Source organism: Micropterus dolomieu, linkage group LG12, assembly GCF_021292245.1.
Source record: "Micropterus dolomieu isolate WLL.071019.BEF.003 ecotype Adirondacks linkage group LG12, ASM2129224v1, whole genome shotgun sequence".
Classification (NCBI taxonomy): domain Eukaryota; kingdom Metazoa; phylum Chordata; class Actinopteri; order Centrarchiformes; family Centrarchidae; genus Micropterus; species Micropterus dolomieu.
Window position 1 is genome coordinate 8,353,899 of NC_060161.1, and position 16,925 is coordinate 8,370,823.

The window sequence follows — 16,925 nt, forward strand, 5'->3', positions numbered from 1 at the left end:
GACCCCCCCCCCCCCCCCCTGAATTTCACCCATTCTCATCTGGTCACCTTACCTCCAAAACAGGGGGGTTCTTTCTTACCTGTACTTGTAAATATTACAAGATATTTCCTGTTGAAACTTGAAATTATACGATTTTGGCATTAGAGATGATAATGCAGCCTGTAGTTTATGATAGTGTCTCTGGTTCAGGTTCAGCATTGTGTGGGTCTTGAGAGGTCATGATGGTCTGCTGTGTTGTCTGACTTTCTGGCAGTTTTGCTCTTTGTGACCCCTGACTACAAAAATTGTTTTGTGGTATAGGGCACCCATGAATTGTAGTAATGAATTTGATTGATCATATTTTGACCTAGAAAAAACACTCAGGGTGGAAGCAAAACTCTTATTACTGCAACAAAGTCATGTTTTGTGTAGGCAACTTATCCATCTATGTTTTATTTTTAAATCGGTAATTTTACTTTTACTTAAGTACTTTTTATCACATCACCCATAGTCATCCCCATATAAAACCCCCAGCTTGTCTCCCTTTGGAAAACAGCCATCTGGGACTGGGGCCACTTGTGGTGGAAGTTAGAGCGCTCTGTATGTAGTCATAGAACTGGTGTTACATCCAGGTAACAACTAATTTTATTTTGTACCTGCTCTACCCTCTACTGGCCCTGCTGTTGGTTAACACCTTGGTCGAAGGCTGTACCAAACCAAAAAACACCTCAGACTGCTCCAGATGATACAGCAAACACAGAATAAACATATTTTGATGTATATTTGTCAACCAAAAGGAAAAGTTAGGCGTAATGAGGATCAAACGTATTGTGAGGCAACATGCCTCCCGGATCTGCCCAAGCAGAAAGCCAGCAACCTCGCCAGCTGATGATCCAGGCAGAAGACATTGAAATGAAGGAGCAGCCTTGTCCTTGTATTTCAATGAGGAGCTAGTTTTTACAATACAGTAAATACACGATGCTGTCAGACAGTGTGGATTAATGATTAGATATTTCCAACCTTAAAGCTGCTTCAGTGGGAAATAAATCTATGAACATTAGAAACAGGAAGCAGGAGAGATTGCTAGTCAAACTGGATCGCAAGTGAAAAATGTGGCCTCCAGTGTTGGAGAGTTCCTTAAATCAGCAGAAAGTAATTTGTAAAAAAAAAGTATTTGGGACATTAGTCACCCTCCACCAGCAGCCAGTAGAAAATGACTTATGCACAGCACAGCTTTTACTTAAAACCACTTTTAACTGAGCTTGGTCCTCCACTGTTCTCAGGTTTCTTGTCCTGGAGTTCATTTGTCAGCCAAGGATGATATCTACCTCAGCATGTGCTTCATGGGACAGTACCGTCAGTCTGATTGTCTCCCTGCCGTCTTTCCTCTGCTGTTTCATGAGAAGATGACCTTTGAAAAGGCAGGTAGCTGAAGTGTAATACATGAAATGTGCTGTTGCATTTTTTAATAAAATTTTTAAATTAGTGATTAGTTAGATCCAGTTATTGTCATTATAAATAAGTTAGTTGAAACATACCTCTATTAAATGACATAAAACTTGCCATGCCTGCACAGTAGATACCAACAAGAATGACAGCTCCTGTTGTATTAATATTGTAAAATAAGGAAGCTAAATAAAAAAACATGAATGTTTTGTTTCCGTTTAGATTTTCAGGCATGCAGTTGACCCTGGAGACATCGCTGTAATGCTTGAGTGTAAGTTACTTACTATTTGGATCATGTATACAGTTACAGAGTCTGTGGCACCTATCATATTAGTTTACAAACTGATGTGGTGGCATATTCTTGTTCCTACTTCTTTTTCATAATTTAAACCATTAAATCCAAAATTCTTCATAAATGAAAAGGGTGTTTTATATTTTATGTTCAGTCATAATTATGACCAGGGGAGCACAGTGTCCTTACAAAACAACATACAGAGCACATACGTGTTTTAAATCCGCTTCTATTTTATCACACAAACAACTGAAGTATGTAGTAATTACCAGATAAACATGTTTATGCTTGAACAGATATAATGTAAACTTATAACAAATAAGGTTATTGTTAAATATATTGCAGATAGTACCGCAGGCTGTCACCACATTACCACATTGTGTTTTATATTCTGAGTTTTAAACGACGTTTTTTTAAACGACACCAAACAAACCTCTGCACAATCCACACCAGCACTATAGTGACTTTTCATCAAAAGAGACAACAAGACAATACTCATATATACTTTCATTCATTTATCTAATTTTTTTATTGATGGGTTTTGGTCAGCCTCAGCCTTTCTGTGTGGAGTTTGCGTGTGCTCCGGGTGCTCCGGCTTCCTCCCGCCATCCAAAGACATGCGGACTAGGTTAATTGTTGACCCTTAATTGTCCTTAGGTGTGAGTGTCAGCTGGGATTGCCTCCAGCCTATCCTGTACGCAGGATAAGTGGTTGACGATGGATGGATTTTTGATCCGGCTGACTAAACAATAAAAGATAAACTGAACCAAATCATGTGACCAAGATACTAACACCATGCAAGACTGTTGATAAATTATAAGTTGATTGGGTAAAAACCTTTCATCTTGCCCTCTAGATGTTGTTAAACAGTATGTATCTCCTGGTGCACGTTGGCTGCCGGCCTCTTATTGCATCTTCATACATGGAGATATCAGTATGGTGTCAGGCTGTAGGGACTGTTGGTGTGTGTGTCCAGACAACAGGAAAGAGTAGCTGCCAGTTTTCTGCTGTGACACTATTGGTGATGGTCTTCTTGACATACATGAGTCTATGGATCTTTCTAAACATGCTACCTTTTCTCTTCAGATGAGACGGTCAGAATTGAGCTGGTGCAGTTGATTCCTCCAGGTGAGGTTGTTCATTTGTTCCACTGGTTAAAATTACACCCATTACTGCAGACTTTAACCTAAACCTTACTCCTCTTTCCTGTGTGCACACAACAGTGTGGGACACGTTCTTTAAATTGCCCTTTATTGCCAATTCCAGCCTGAAAGAGCTGTGTCGTGGTGTAAGAGAAGTGTGGTTGTGTTTGCAGCTGGGGACACTCTGGCCTGCTTTGAAGAAGATGCTCGACATTTCTTATTCCCAGAGCCCAAACTAGTTCCCTCCTTCTCTGGAGTAGATCGCGAGGTTCTGATGACCCGAGCACCTCACTTTTCAGTAGGACCAACCCTCTGACACCTTTAATCGTGCAATAATGTTGTCTACTCTCACCATGTGGCACTATGTATAGCCTTTTCACATAGATTCATGAGCAGAACCTTCTTTTTACATTTATTCAGTGACTGTAAGTGAATGATACCCTCTAAGACACCATCAAGCTTCTAATGCAAGTTTTATTTTTATTACTCAGCCTCAGAAAACCAATTATTAACTTCTTATTTGATCATTTTAAAAATACATTAAACAAAATACAACAATACATTTTCTTTAACTGAATTTGGTTTCTAATTTTATAGTAATTAAACTACATTTCTGGACCACAGGCCTTGGCCACAGTAGCAGAGGAAAAAATGATAACTGAGTCTGATCTTTGCAGTTTCATGTTATATGGTACAAATATTTCCTCTCTTCTCTTTTCCCCAGGGTATTGCTCCAAGGTTGGAGTTTTCCAGCAAAACAACCATCATTGAGTGCTCAGCTGATGCAGAGATCAACATTTACCCCAATGTACCCCTGGTAAAGTGTATGTTATGTGACTCAAAATGTATGTAGAGGATGTGTAATAAATACACAGCATCACTTCTGATGTGACCACATTAACTGGATAGATTAGACTAAGCCTCCTTCTTTTAGCCTATATTTGCTTACATTTTGTTAAATTGGCCCCATTAAACGTAGCTGAATTAGCTGTTGTACCTATGGATGTAGAGACAACTCTCCCTGGATTACTGTGATGCTGAAGAAAACCTAAAAACATGATTCTCAGGCAAGTTGGCTAAGTTATGACTCAGAGATGCGAGAGTGTGATTTCTTTGACGCAAATTTTAGCTATCGGGCTAATGTACCTTCATCGACTTCATGAGCTGTGTCACAACTGCTGACCGAGGTGATGACCACCCAAATCAGCAGTTCAAACTACAATAACTGACTTCCTGTTGGTTTTTTAACTCCGACATACACCTGTTCCTTTCACCTCGCACAATATCATTCCAAGGACCCCTTCAACTCTTCCGTGCCCCCATGGGGAGGCCTTGAAGTTTGTAAACCTCTGGTTTAGAGGATCTAAGACCTAAGGCTAAAAGGATGTAATAAGGATGTGTAATAAGTAAATTGTATAGGAAGCCAATGCACAGGTGTGATGTGGTCTCTTTTTTTGTTCATTTAAAATCTGGTTGCTGAATTCTGAACTAGTAGAAGTCATGTTAGTTGCTTCTGACTGAGACAGGAAGACAGTACTAGTCAGTATGAGAAAAGGCAAAGCCTTTGAAAGCCCAGCTGCATATATTATCTTTATGCTGCAGATAGTTTTGAGACATCCAGTCTTCTGTTTCCAGAGGCCAGTGATAAAGAGGAACAGGAAACACTCCAGCAGACCCAGGACCTCCTCTCCTCAGAGGAAACAACCTCAAACCCTTGGAAGGAGACGAGGTGGCAGGGCGTACAGAGAAAGACGCAGCGCCAGGTCACCGTCATACATTCCCAGATCCCAGTCCCTGTCCCCTCTGAGAGCTGGAAACACCCACCATCTGGCCCGGCTCAGCCTGGGCTCTGCAACACCCGGCCCTGCCGACTGGGACACAACCAGCACCTCCCAGCCTGTAAGCACAAAAAACACATCTTTATTTCTTTCCCAGCCAGCAGATGGCAGAGAAGAGCTAAGTTAGACAGCAGTTATTTTTATTTTCTTTCACTGACTGTATTCTTTAACTTTTATCTGATGCAAGTTAAAGAATACACCTCACTCACCTAATAGTACCTCTCCGTGTTATGCAATGTTCACTCTCTTTATTGTTAGGTTTGCTGCCACTAAGGTTTTACACCACAATTATTTGTATATGAGAGGAGTGTGTCAGTGTTCAAAGGACATTCAGGGCCTAAGTAATATAAAAAGCATTACTGATACTATAAAGCTAAAAAAGCCAATATACAATAGATTTTGTCTCTCCTGTTGTGATATGTTTTCAGCCTTTTCCACCAGACAGCCATCATGCTTTTGCTGATTTAAATGCATTTAATTCGTTTTTGACCATGGGAATTGTAGTTTGTAATAGTAGTATTAAACTAAGTGATTTTAACTTACTTTCTCCAGAGCTTTCAGTTTTTCCATACTTAGGCTACCTGATGAAAACTGAGCAAAGGTGATTTGCTGATGATGACCATACGATATAGTTGAAATGTCTGGAAAATGTTAGTGGAGCTCGAAGTTCGAAGATTATTTTGTCAAGGAACCCCAAAAAACCCATACCGTCTTACGCACTTGTATATCTGTACATCCTGGCTCTTAAAAATAGTACTTAGCACTGTGTAGCATCTTAGCCTAGCTAGCTTCGCTGTCTACCAGTAATGGATAGCTAGCCTAGCAATTAAGAATGCTTGAAACTGGTGCTATTGACGTCCTTACTCTACTGAAAGCGATCTGTTGCTTTTTCTCTTCTGATAAATGTACTTATTTTAAGTCGCTTTGGCCAAAAGTGTCTGCTAAATGTAAATTTAAATGCAATGTTCCCATTGAGTTGGCCAGTTAACTGAGTTATTTTAAACATGCAGTTGTGTAGCCTCTTTAGAAAAAACTATAGGCCTATTTCTAAGCTGCTAAATCTTAAAAAAAAAAAATATTTTAGAGAAAGTTGTTGCCAAACAGCTCACTGACTATACACAACATTTTAGATAAATTCCAATCTGGTTTCTGTCAGAAGCATTCCACTGTGTCTGCTCTTCTCAGGGTCTCCAACAGGGCTGCCAATTTTTCTATTTAGTGTGAGAGTGACTATTTTGAGTGAAACCAAACCTGGTATCTAGGAATGTTCCTCCCTAGAAACTCGGTGTTAATCCAGAAACGGTGTTTCTTGCATTCCAGAGATTTTATGGAGGATTTTAGTTGTTTCCATGCAAGAGTGTAGGTTTTCCTTTCACAGTGGAGGGAACACTTATGTAGTGGGGGTCAGGGGTCACTCTCCGAGAAAAAAATTTAAACACCTAATTTCCTGCATTCCCAGAGGAAAAATCTTTTGCTCAGAATAGTCTTTTCTTTAACTCTTGAGAAAACACTAAGATCTCAATAGTAAATCTTTTTGAGATCACTCCAATCTGAATTGTTGCTCCTAAAACCCCTTTGGAGAAAAGGATGAGGTGAAGTGAGACTGAGGTTTTGAGACTTGGGTTAGACAAGTTGATACTGAATTGAGATTATAATAGGATAAATGAAAGTAACAGATGAGATCTCATCATTGTATCTTTTTGAGATCACTCCACTCTGAATTGTTGCTCCTAAAACCCCTTAGGAGAAAAGGATGAGGTGAAGTGAGATTGAGGTTTTGAGACTTGATGGACAAATGGATACTGAATTTAGATTACAATAGGTTAAATGAAAGTAAAAGATGAGATCTTTTTGAGTTCATTAATGTCTTGCTTATTGCTCCTAAAAAGCAGTTGGGCGCTCTGGGGAGATGTTCATGAGGTTGATTGTATTACATGTCTGGCCATGTCTGTGCTTAGAGAACCGTGCTAGAGACCCTGAGCTGGATTTGAACCCCACTCCTACTGTTCAAATGGCAGCAACACTGCCGCTGCACCATCCAGCTAAAATTAATAATGGTGGACTTATTGTCGTTAAATAGAGTACAATTTTCCTTTACTTAAAATAGGAGAAATACCATATCCACATTTAAAGTCCTAAAACTTCTACTCAAGTAAAAGGTATGAAAGTATTCCATAGTGAATGTACTTAAGTAAGTGCTCATTCCGTATGACAGATACTTGTTGTGTATCAGTTCTTGCGTGCATTCGGTCCTTAATGAATTAATCTCTAAACATCATGTCAATGTATTGGTTGTTCCAGTTATACTGGCTGTGACCTTAACCAATTGGAAAACAGGACATTTGAAAGTGCATTATTTTCAATGTCAAAATTTATTTTATTTTTCTCCGTAACTTGTAACAGATAATTAACAATAAATACAATAAGGATTTGGAATTAAGTGGAGTAGAAGTACAAGCCCCCATAAAAAGAAAGTACTCAACCTCAACATTTGACGTAAGTGAAGTAATTGAGTAAAATAACCCCTAAGTGGGGTCACTAAGACAAAACTGAGAAATAGCTTTTTTTCTGGACTGAAATTACACTTATTTAAGATACTGTAGAGATCTCATCTTTTGATCAGAGTAAGACAGAGATGAGTTATTTGCTTCTGAGGCCAATATGAGAAAACTGAGACATATTTGAGAAGAATCATGAGATCCCAGTACTCATAGCTGAGTTTTCTTTGAGCTCTTTCTCTGATCTCATGGTCCAATGTTCAGGAGACTTCAATTAGACTTATTTAAGATCAGTTCGAGATCTCTTGTTTTGATCAGAGTTAGACATGAATTAGATTTTATATGGTTGTTTCTCCTGAGATGAATTTGAGAAGTGGGAGAAAAGGCCTTTATTCTCACCTTGGTATTAAAATTAGCTCATTTGTGTCTAGGAGAAAAGAAGGAAACAACTATGAGATCTCATCTTGGATTTTGCTTTCCTAGGGGTTCTGGTGACATTTTACGCTCCAATTTATAGTGGAAATGTTTTTATTTAGGCTATGTAAAGGGAACACAAAACTTAGGAGCAGGGAACAGTCACACATTTAAAAATATAACATAATATAATTATTCTTCTCTCCTCTATTGTGTCTTTTGTTTGGTGAATGACAAATTTAAATGTGCATGTGGCACCTGTTCACGTATTGATTATACGTTTAAACATTAATATCTGTATTAACGATCTAAGCAGCTTAGAAGCAGCTAAAGCGGGCGACCCTGTGGGGTTTAAGAGGTTGTATACATCCATAGAACTTAAAAACAGACCAGGAGTCTAATGGAGACAAGCTTTTATTTGTCAAAATGTGTTCCCACACCAGGCCAGTAAACGGGGTAGGCGGCTATTTGGGACTCGGCTATTAATTGATATTTTTACGGTACTTAAAAAATGGTGTAAATAGTAAAACAATACAAACGCGAATGGGCCAAATAAATGCGTTTTAAGTTTAGAAACATTTTGAGACCCCCCTCCCTTGCCTCACAGTGGTTTGGTCCACTGCCTGCTTTCCCCCTTTACATCACCTACACTCACAAGTCCGGTGAGAGAAAACAAGTCTGAATTGCTTCAGAAGTTGTGGAACTCCAATGCAAGGCTATTTTATTCGCTTTAAAGTCAGATGAACTTATTCTTTTCTCTTTAAAACAGATGATGCTGAGTCATAAATAAATTAGTCATGACAAAAAATTATGATAACCAATTTATTTTTCCATGTGTTCGCTATGTTAGAGATTATAACCATACCTAGCTTGATAAATAACTTGCTGGATAGTTATTCACCCACTACAGCTAACACAGCCATAAGCCTGTGTGAACTGATATTAGGCTAATGGAGTTACTAGTAGAGCTACTGTTGTGTTGGGTTTCGCTCAATATGATGTCACGTCAGTGATAAATTCATTCATTTTAATTCATTTATAAACTCCTGGATGTTAGTTCTTGTCCAATTTTCTGCTAATTTTTTCAAACTTTCTGCACCTTCAGAATCTCTCCCACATATCTGTGTTCTCTGACATGTCTAGAAAATATAGTATAAATAATATAACGAGACTAATGTCATCATTTAATGAGAAATCATAATATTTTTTTAAAGTCTACCTGCCCTGTACTCTGCTGTACATTACATTATTGCTCTGCTGGTAGTTTCCCCTTCAAACCATCTGAAAGATACACAGCCTGTTTGGGACTGTATGTTAGGAAGGGGTACAGGTGGAAACGTAGTAACTGAAAGTAACTGAAACACTTCATCAGGCAGAAATCTCACCAACAACTCCCGAACAGAGCAAGGTTGTGGTTCAGTTTTTGCATTTTTATATTGCAAAACTCTACCAGCTACGTTACCACTTTGTCAAAACTGTCTCACAACGCGAGAGCATGTACACTTGATTTCGCATCAGCTGGGCAGAGTTGAATCACACCGATTTGTCGTTATCAGTTAAAGTGTCTCTCCAATGACAAACTGATGTCTTCTGATGCGGGTGAATGTTCTTTTCTTAGTGCAGATTTTGATACTGCAGACTGGGTGTCTCTGGGACTCCATGGACTGGTTCTTCTGTTTTTCTGTGTCGCTTGGTCCTTATATGTGTCAAACTGCTGCTCTTTCCTGCGGTGTGCTTCAAAGTTCTGTCTTGGACCCTATTTTCTTTTCTTCATATATGTAGTATTATTGGTCCTTTGAAGTAGTTTGCCCAACTCTCTTCCTTTAGACATACGTTATGCGGCCTCGATTGACGCCTTCAAAGAGCAGCTAAAGACATTATTTATTCAAACTGGCCTTTGTCTCATTGTCTAATGTGTGCAGTCTTGAGTGTTTTAAAGGCCCAATATTGCTTATGTTGTAAATGTGTGATTGTTTTACTGTTTTATGAGTTTGTTGCTAATGTTTTATTGTTGTTTTGATGGTCTAATTTCTCAGTGTTTCAATGTCTCTAATTTTCTCTTGTAAAGCACTTTGTGACCTTGATCTCTGAAAGGTGCTATATTAAATAAACTTTAATTACTTCTTTACTCACCTACACTGAAATTACTAACAATTAATAAAAACATCTTTTCAAACAAATTTGAAAGAGAATTAGAGTAAAATATTCAAATGTGAAGTTTCAGTGAGAATTAACATTTTTAAGCTAGACTATGTAACTGTGGCCACAAGTGGCAGTTACAGGATAATAGCACATTGAATTTTCCTTCACTTCCCAAAATTCTCTTGAGTCCCTTGCTTTAAAGACATCATTGTACGAAAGTCAGATGTGCATCCCCAGACTCAGTCCCAGACAACTAAGCTTATATAACTTCTCCATTGTGATTTGTGTGCATGAGTGAATAAGGTGAGAATCTGCTTACGTTTCTTCAGCTGTAGAGCAAGTTCATTTTCTGTTAAAGGTTCAGTGTGTAATATTGACAGGAATGCAATATAAGTTCCATAACTATGTTTTCAGTGGTGTGTAAAGATCTTACATAATAAACCATTATGTTTTTATTACCTTAGAATGAGACATTTATATCTACATAACCACGGGCCCACCCTTCCATGGACATCATCACGTTGCATCATCATGTTTCTACAGTAGCTGAAAACAGACAAACAGCGCTACAGAGCGCGTTTCATCACTACATTCTGGTTGTTCTACTTCTGGTAGAATTCAGGCAGTGTAGACACTCATCACTATGTTCACTAAGAAGTAGTAGTAGAAGTAAGTAGTAGTAGAAGTAGTACTAATATACAGCAGGGGTCTGCAAATAAAATTTGCAATATTTGCAATATGTTCAACCATTAGATGGTGGATGAGAATATAAGCCATGATATTGACTTCTATCAACATGTTGTTTGGTTAACTCAGTCAGTAAGGTGCAGGACTTGCAACCCATGGGTTGATTGTTTGATCCTGCCTTGGGTTATCTTTTTGTTTTCTCTCTTCAACAAATGGATTCTGCAGCAAATGTTTCTCAGATCACGGCATGTGCTGCACTGTTTTTGTTTTCGGTGTTTGATCCGCATCCATCAACCTACAGACGCTTTTTCATTTCCCCAGTGTCTCCAGGCTGAGGAAATTTAGGGGAATCACGTTTTCTGACGGCTCTTTCAGAGGTGTGTCAGGCAGGCAACGGACTCTTTTAATGCCCTTCAGAATTTTTAAAAGTAAAAGCTCAGTTCAATTTCAAATACTGCTTGACAGTAAACAAGCTTCTCGCACTTTTATTTTTTAGGCAAAATCACTAAAGAGGATGTGAATATGTCTTGAATATGTATTGCTGCCATGACTGAGATCTATTTCAGCACCACTATTAAAGTATTTATTATCAAAGCACCATAATCTGGCTGTCGGCCAGATATTATTGTTGGCGGGCAGTTTTGGCGAGGGTCCATAATCACAGAGACAATAAACATGTTTCATTTGTCACTGTTTGTATAAACTTTATCTAATGTGTGGTTTATAATGGACTGTGGTGCAGAAACAGTGACAGTGTTTCACACTCTTGGCTTACATTGTCCATGTTGTCTGTCAGTGTCCAAGTCACAATAACATTTACTGAATACTTAAGTAAATATAATTTCTTAATAAATATAACTAAAGAAACCTCATTTCTTGACTGGCCTCTCTGCTGTCTCAGAAGAGACACCTTTTGTGCTGTGTCAGCCACCGTAGCTGTCCGATGCTCTTTGAAAGGCTAGGGGGCAGTGGTAGACTGGACAGATGGCTGCAATTCACAACCCTCATCACTAGGTGCCACTTAATCTTACACACTGAAGCTTTACCATGCATGCCTTTGTGTATTTCTCAGTTTCCATTTGTAAATGTTGTCTTGTCTTCAGATGTGCTAGCTTGAATAGTGAGTGAAGGCTATTATGGGTTATGTCAATAGGTTATCTGAACAGCAAGTATAATAATTTTTAATAATTTTTATGTAAGGGAGTTTTCCACCAGATTTGTTTGGAAGATTTGAGATTTCTAATAGAAAGCCCTTATTTGAAAGAACTGGATTTAAAGATATTTTTCCTTTGTTAATTTCCAGAATCACACCCATTCACTGTTGTAACCTGTCACTGGAATAAATAAAGAATCCTCTCAGAATCAGACATTTGAATCATTGATGTCAGTTAAATAACTATCTATCTAGGATTTGCTAATGATAGCTAAAGTCAGCCACCATAAGCCACAGGTCACACCAGACATAGAAAAGCAAAACCCCTGAGTGTACTGAATTATTCCTAAATTCTACTTTTTATTTGTAAAAAGAGGAACTTGTATTTTCTTTTAAAAGTTAAATAGCCTCACTTTAAAGTTAAAGACAGTTTATGAATTGTTGTAGCGTCATGTTAAACCAGTTTCCAACATTTTGCTGTTTTGACAGCAGGGTGGAGTCTAGAAGATATATGAGGATTGGTTGGTGATATTGTCTACCAGTGTTAAAATTAAATAATATTGTAAATGTCGTTTGTGCTGTTCTCCATTGCTAAAAATTGTCATATGTTAATCACTAGTATTCAATTCAATTTTAATTCAATTCAATTTTATTTATATAGCGCCAAATCACAACAACAGTTATCTCTGAGCGCTTTTCATAAAAGAGCAGGTCTAGACCATACTCTATGATGCTATTTACAGAAGCCCAACAGTTCCCACCAAGAGCAGCACTAGGCAACAGAGGCAAGGAAAAACTTCCTTTTAAGAGGCAGAAACCTCAAGCAGAACCATGGCTCAGGGTGGGTGGCCATCTGCCTCGACCGGTTGGGATAGAGAGAGAGAGGGAGGGAGACAGAGAGAGAGAGAGAGGGCAAGAGAGGAACATAGACAGAGAGAGAGGGATGGAAGGCAGCCTACACAGTATACACACAGAGGTACAGACATTTTAGTAATTAGTATACACCAATTTCAGGAAACATTTTATATTTGCAGTTTGGAACACCTGCTGCATGAGTTGTTACCTCATCACAATAAAATGGTCCAACCTCTTTGCCAAGAGCTTGAGCCCTAGTTGTGTTCATCCTGTAGCAGTTTGACCTGCAGGCCTGCTCATTATGTGCTCTTTCGCCTGTGTGTAGATGCTGGCTTCATGGCCCGGAGCCAGTCGACCTGCCTCGCCCCACCACTCTGCAGTGTTTAGCAACACCTCTTCACCTTTGACCAGGTCTTCATCCGTAGGTAGAATCTTTATATAAAGCTGATTGGTTTCTACTGAAGATGTTTATGGTTTCAAACTACTTCCAATAACAGCTAGTAAAATTTACCTTTATGGTTATACTGCTGTTGACATGACCTAATTCACTGTAACAAGCTGTTAGTTTGATGATGAAAACCTACTTACAGTCAGGTTTCTCTCACCAAAGAATATTTCTTTCTCCTCCTCTTTTTTCTGTTTTAGTGAGATTTTCTCCAACTGACAGAAGAAAATCTTTTTCCAGTGGTTTGGTAGGAACAATTTAATTTCCTCCTCTTTGGTCTCTCAGGCAGTTTTGGGGTTAATTAGATATGGTCCCAATTCATAACATAAGCATTAAAGAAATAGTTCAACATTTTTGAAAATACATTTTTCTGCTTTCTTTCTGAGAGTGAGATGACAAGATCGATACTAAACTCTTGTCTGTGTATTAAATACAGAGCTGGAGTCATGATGTGATTAACCAAAGTTCAAAAATCCACATGAAATGAAACTGAAATGTAAAAACATCACAGGAGTTGGAAGTTGTATTTTGGAACTTTGGACAGGTCCATGCTTCGCTTTATCTAAAAGCTAAGTAAACCACATCTTGACTCCAGCTCCATACTTAATAACACAGACATATAATAGTGTAAGAAAGCAGATAAGCATATTTACCAACATTTTGAACTATTTCTGAAATGCAAAACCTCGAAAAAAATACCTAAGACCTACAGAAATGTTTAATAATCTAAATTGAATTATGATCAGTTGAGAAACACAAAAATGTGGATTTGCCATCTGTAAGTTAAACTCTTTAAACATGTGCCTAAATAATTCAATTCATTCATCAGCTTTATTGGCATGAATGTATAACAACAATATTGCCAAAGCTATATATAAATTACATAAGAACATTTAATTAAATAAGTAATTAAAACTAAATATACCCTACTATTAGGTTATTAAAATCTGTAAATAACTGCAACTGAGACCAGCATTAAAGAGTAAAATGAATCAATTGCAGAGGTGCACATGCATTAATGGGATGGATATCTGATGGTGAAAGAAACTAATGGAATGTAACTCCTCTGTGTTTCCATTGGCAGGTTGGAGGGATGTCAGAAGACAACTCCAGCTCTTCAGAAACACTTGACCCCCTTGACTACCACCAAGGTCCTGAGCCTTCAAGGATGGGGGGGTCTTACAGAGAGCAGGCCAGACACCGCAGGTCCTTTTCTTGACTAGTTGTGAATATTGACATTCATAGTATAATCATGCACTCACCATAAAGGTAGATAAGGCAATCACAAACTTAAAACATAAATAATTCATGCTTTCCCAATAATGCCAAAAGTTAACAAAGCGTGCAGTCTTTCAGTAAGCTTTGGGGCTGTTGGAGGATGATTTCATCTGCTTTTGCTGGAGTCAAGTATTTGTGCTAAGCTAGCTACATCACTGGCTGATCTATCTCTGTAATAGTTGGACAGCAATTTTCAATCGAGTAATGATGACTAATAAATAATTCAGGTCTCAGTCCGGCTCTCACAAAGTATGGGAAGAAGTCCACGAGCGTGTTCGGGGACTCCTTACGACACCAAAAGCTGTACGCCGACTTGTCTATGTGAGTAAAACATTAGACTCACAGCAACAGTGTGTGTTCCAGTCTAGTGTTAGACTTGTTGTCATTTATGCAGACCACCATATATCTTTTGCTTCAGGTGTGGATAGTTAATAGGAATGTAAGTACTATTATCATGTTTTTAATTACTACGAAATTGACCTCAACTGCAGAGGGGACCAAGTATTCATTTGAAACTGACTTACATTAGAGATTCCTTTATTTTCATTGTTTCATAAATATATCTTATCATATGTCAGTTAGAAGCTCCCTGTTTTCTGATCTGCTTTTTTTTATTGGTTGTTAATATAAACTCAAAATTTCCTCCATGAATGAAGTATTTCCAATTGCTTCCATTTCACTTCTTTTGATGGCTGTTAAGCTACTGTCAAGAAAACGTAACAATTCCTGCACAGAATAGATTTATTGGTTGTGGTCGGGATGCAAAGAGAATGTCAACAAATATAACAAAAAATGCTTCTGAAATAAACTGCTTCCCCGGCTTTAATTAGTGAATATAAACAGTATTTTTGTTGAAAACTCAGAGCAGCAGAGTGGTTAGTATGATATATATGAGGATGTCTACGGATGGAATTAGTGCTGTGGAATTTACCGTGTGAACTATTGTCGTACAGTTGATTTCATCTCTCCCTCCGTCTTTTCTTGCCCTTTATTAATGACCAACCTTATTTACTCTTGCTGGCTACTATTTGAGGCTCTTAAATGTAAAAATTTAAGATTTTCAAGAAGTTTCTCCTTTGTAGTGTATTTTTGAAGGCAGATTTGTTCCTGGAAGTTTTTGAACATAAGTTTGCTACTTTAATGTGTAAAAAGTAGGAACAGGAAAACACTGAAGATCACAGATTCCGATTACAACAATGGAAGAGAACATGAGTGTTACTGTGTTTTAGGGGGCCACACACTCCGAGGTAGACGAGGTTTTAGCGCGGAGGTCCATCTCTCCAGGTCCACCGTGATGACCTGGCCAGGGTCCGGAAAGGTGAGGGGGACCTGCTCTGTGTCTCCATGACTTTAATTTTTCACTTTAAAAATGTTGTCCTGCATCCTGATCATGTAGTAGTAAAGATGCATATCATGTATTCACTACGTCCCTGGTTTGATTCATGTTAGTCACCTTTGTTGCTTGTCAAACCAGTATTTCTATAAGAAGGTCAGTATAACTTTTTTTTTCTTTTTACAAAAAAATGTCTCCCTCCCTCTTATTTCATTTCTGTGGGAAAATTGTGGCTTTCTGGGTGTGAACCAGTTGAAACTGTGTAAGGTCAGTGAAAATGCTGTCATTTTAGATTATGTTTCGATGGACAACCTCCAAAGCAATTTATGTGAATATAAAAATGATTGGAAGACTTAATGCTGTCTGCTTTTCCCTGACTTTAGATGTTTTATAAATTTTTTTTAACATACAGGTGCTGGTCATATAATTAGAATATCATCAAAAAGTTTATTTTATTTCAGTAATTCCATTCAAAAAGTGAAACTTGTATAATGTATACAATCATTTCACACAGACTGATATATTTCAAGTGTTCATTCCTTTTAATTTTGATGATTATAACTGACAACTAATGAAAACCCCAAAATCAGTATCTCAGAAAATTAGAATATTGTGAAAAGGTTCAATATTGAAGACACCTGGTGCCACACTCTAATCAGCTAATTAACTCAAAACACCTGCAAAGGCCTTTAAATGGTCTCTCAGTCTAGTTCTGTAGGCTACACAATCATGGGGAAGACTGCTGACTTGACAGCTGTCCAAAAGACGACCATTGACACCTTGCACAAGGAGGGCAAGACACAAAAGGTCATTAATAAAAAGAGGCTGGCTGTTCACAGAGCTCTGTGTCCAAGCACATTAATAGAGAGGCGAAGGGAAGGAAAAGATGTAGTAGAAAAAAGTGTACAAGCAATAGGGATAACCGCAACCTGGAGAGAATTGTGAAACAAAACCCATTCAAAAATGTGGGGGAGATTCACAAAGAGTGGGCTGCAGCTGGAGTCAGTGCTTCAAGAACCACCATGCACAGACGTATGCAAGACATGGGTTTCAGCTGTTGCATTCCTTGTGTCAAGCCACTCTTGAACAAGACACAGCATCAGAAGCGTCTCGCCTGGGCTAAAGACAAAAAGGACTGGACTGCTGCTGAGTGGTCCAAAGTTATGTTCTCTGATGAAAGTAAATTTTGCATTTCCTTTGGAAATCAAGGTCCCAGAGTCTGGAGGAAGAGAGGAGAGGCACAGAATCCATGTTGCTTGAAGTCCAGTGTAAAGTTTCCACAGTCAGTGATGGTTTGGGGTGCCATGTCATCTGCTGGTGTTGGTCCACTGTGTTTTCTGAGGTCCAAGGTCAACGCAGCCGTCTACCAGGAAGTTTTAGAGCACTTCATGCTTCCTGCTGCTGACCAACTTTATGGAGATGC

The 16,925-nt window shown here is 38.4% G+C and overlaps 1 protein-coding gene across 4 annotated transcripts in view; it reads left to right on the forward strand.

The window, feature by feature from the left end:
* spata6l (spermatogenesis associated 6-like) overlaps positions 1–16,925 on the forward strand; it is a 20,909-nt gene that overhangs the window by 1,869 nt on the left and 2,115 nt on the right. For 2 of the 4 annotated variants that reach the window (XM_046065626.1, XM_046065624.1), the window contains exons 2-12: positions 1,263–1,400; positions 1,648–1,696; positions 2,804–2,845; positions 3,033–3,157; positions 3,584–3,676; positions 4,495–4,758; positions 12,772–12,871; positions 13,092–13,138; positions 13,976–14,097; positions 14,397–14,490; positions 15,399–15,487. In XM_046065626.1, coding sequence (XP_045921582.1) covers positions 1,314–1,400; positions 1,648–1,696; positions 2,804–2,845; positions 3,033–3,157; positions 3,584–3,676; positions 4,495–4,758; positions 12,772–12,871; positions 13,092–13,138; positions 13,976–14,097; positions 14,397–14,490; positions 15,399–15,464 — 1,089 coding nt within the window. In that variant the 5' untranslated portion in view covers positions 1,263–1,313 and the 3' untranslated portion in view covers positions 15,465–15,487. The other 2 variants (XM_046065625.1, XM_046065627.1) reach the window with 2 other exon arrangements.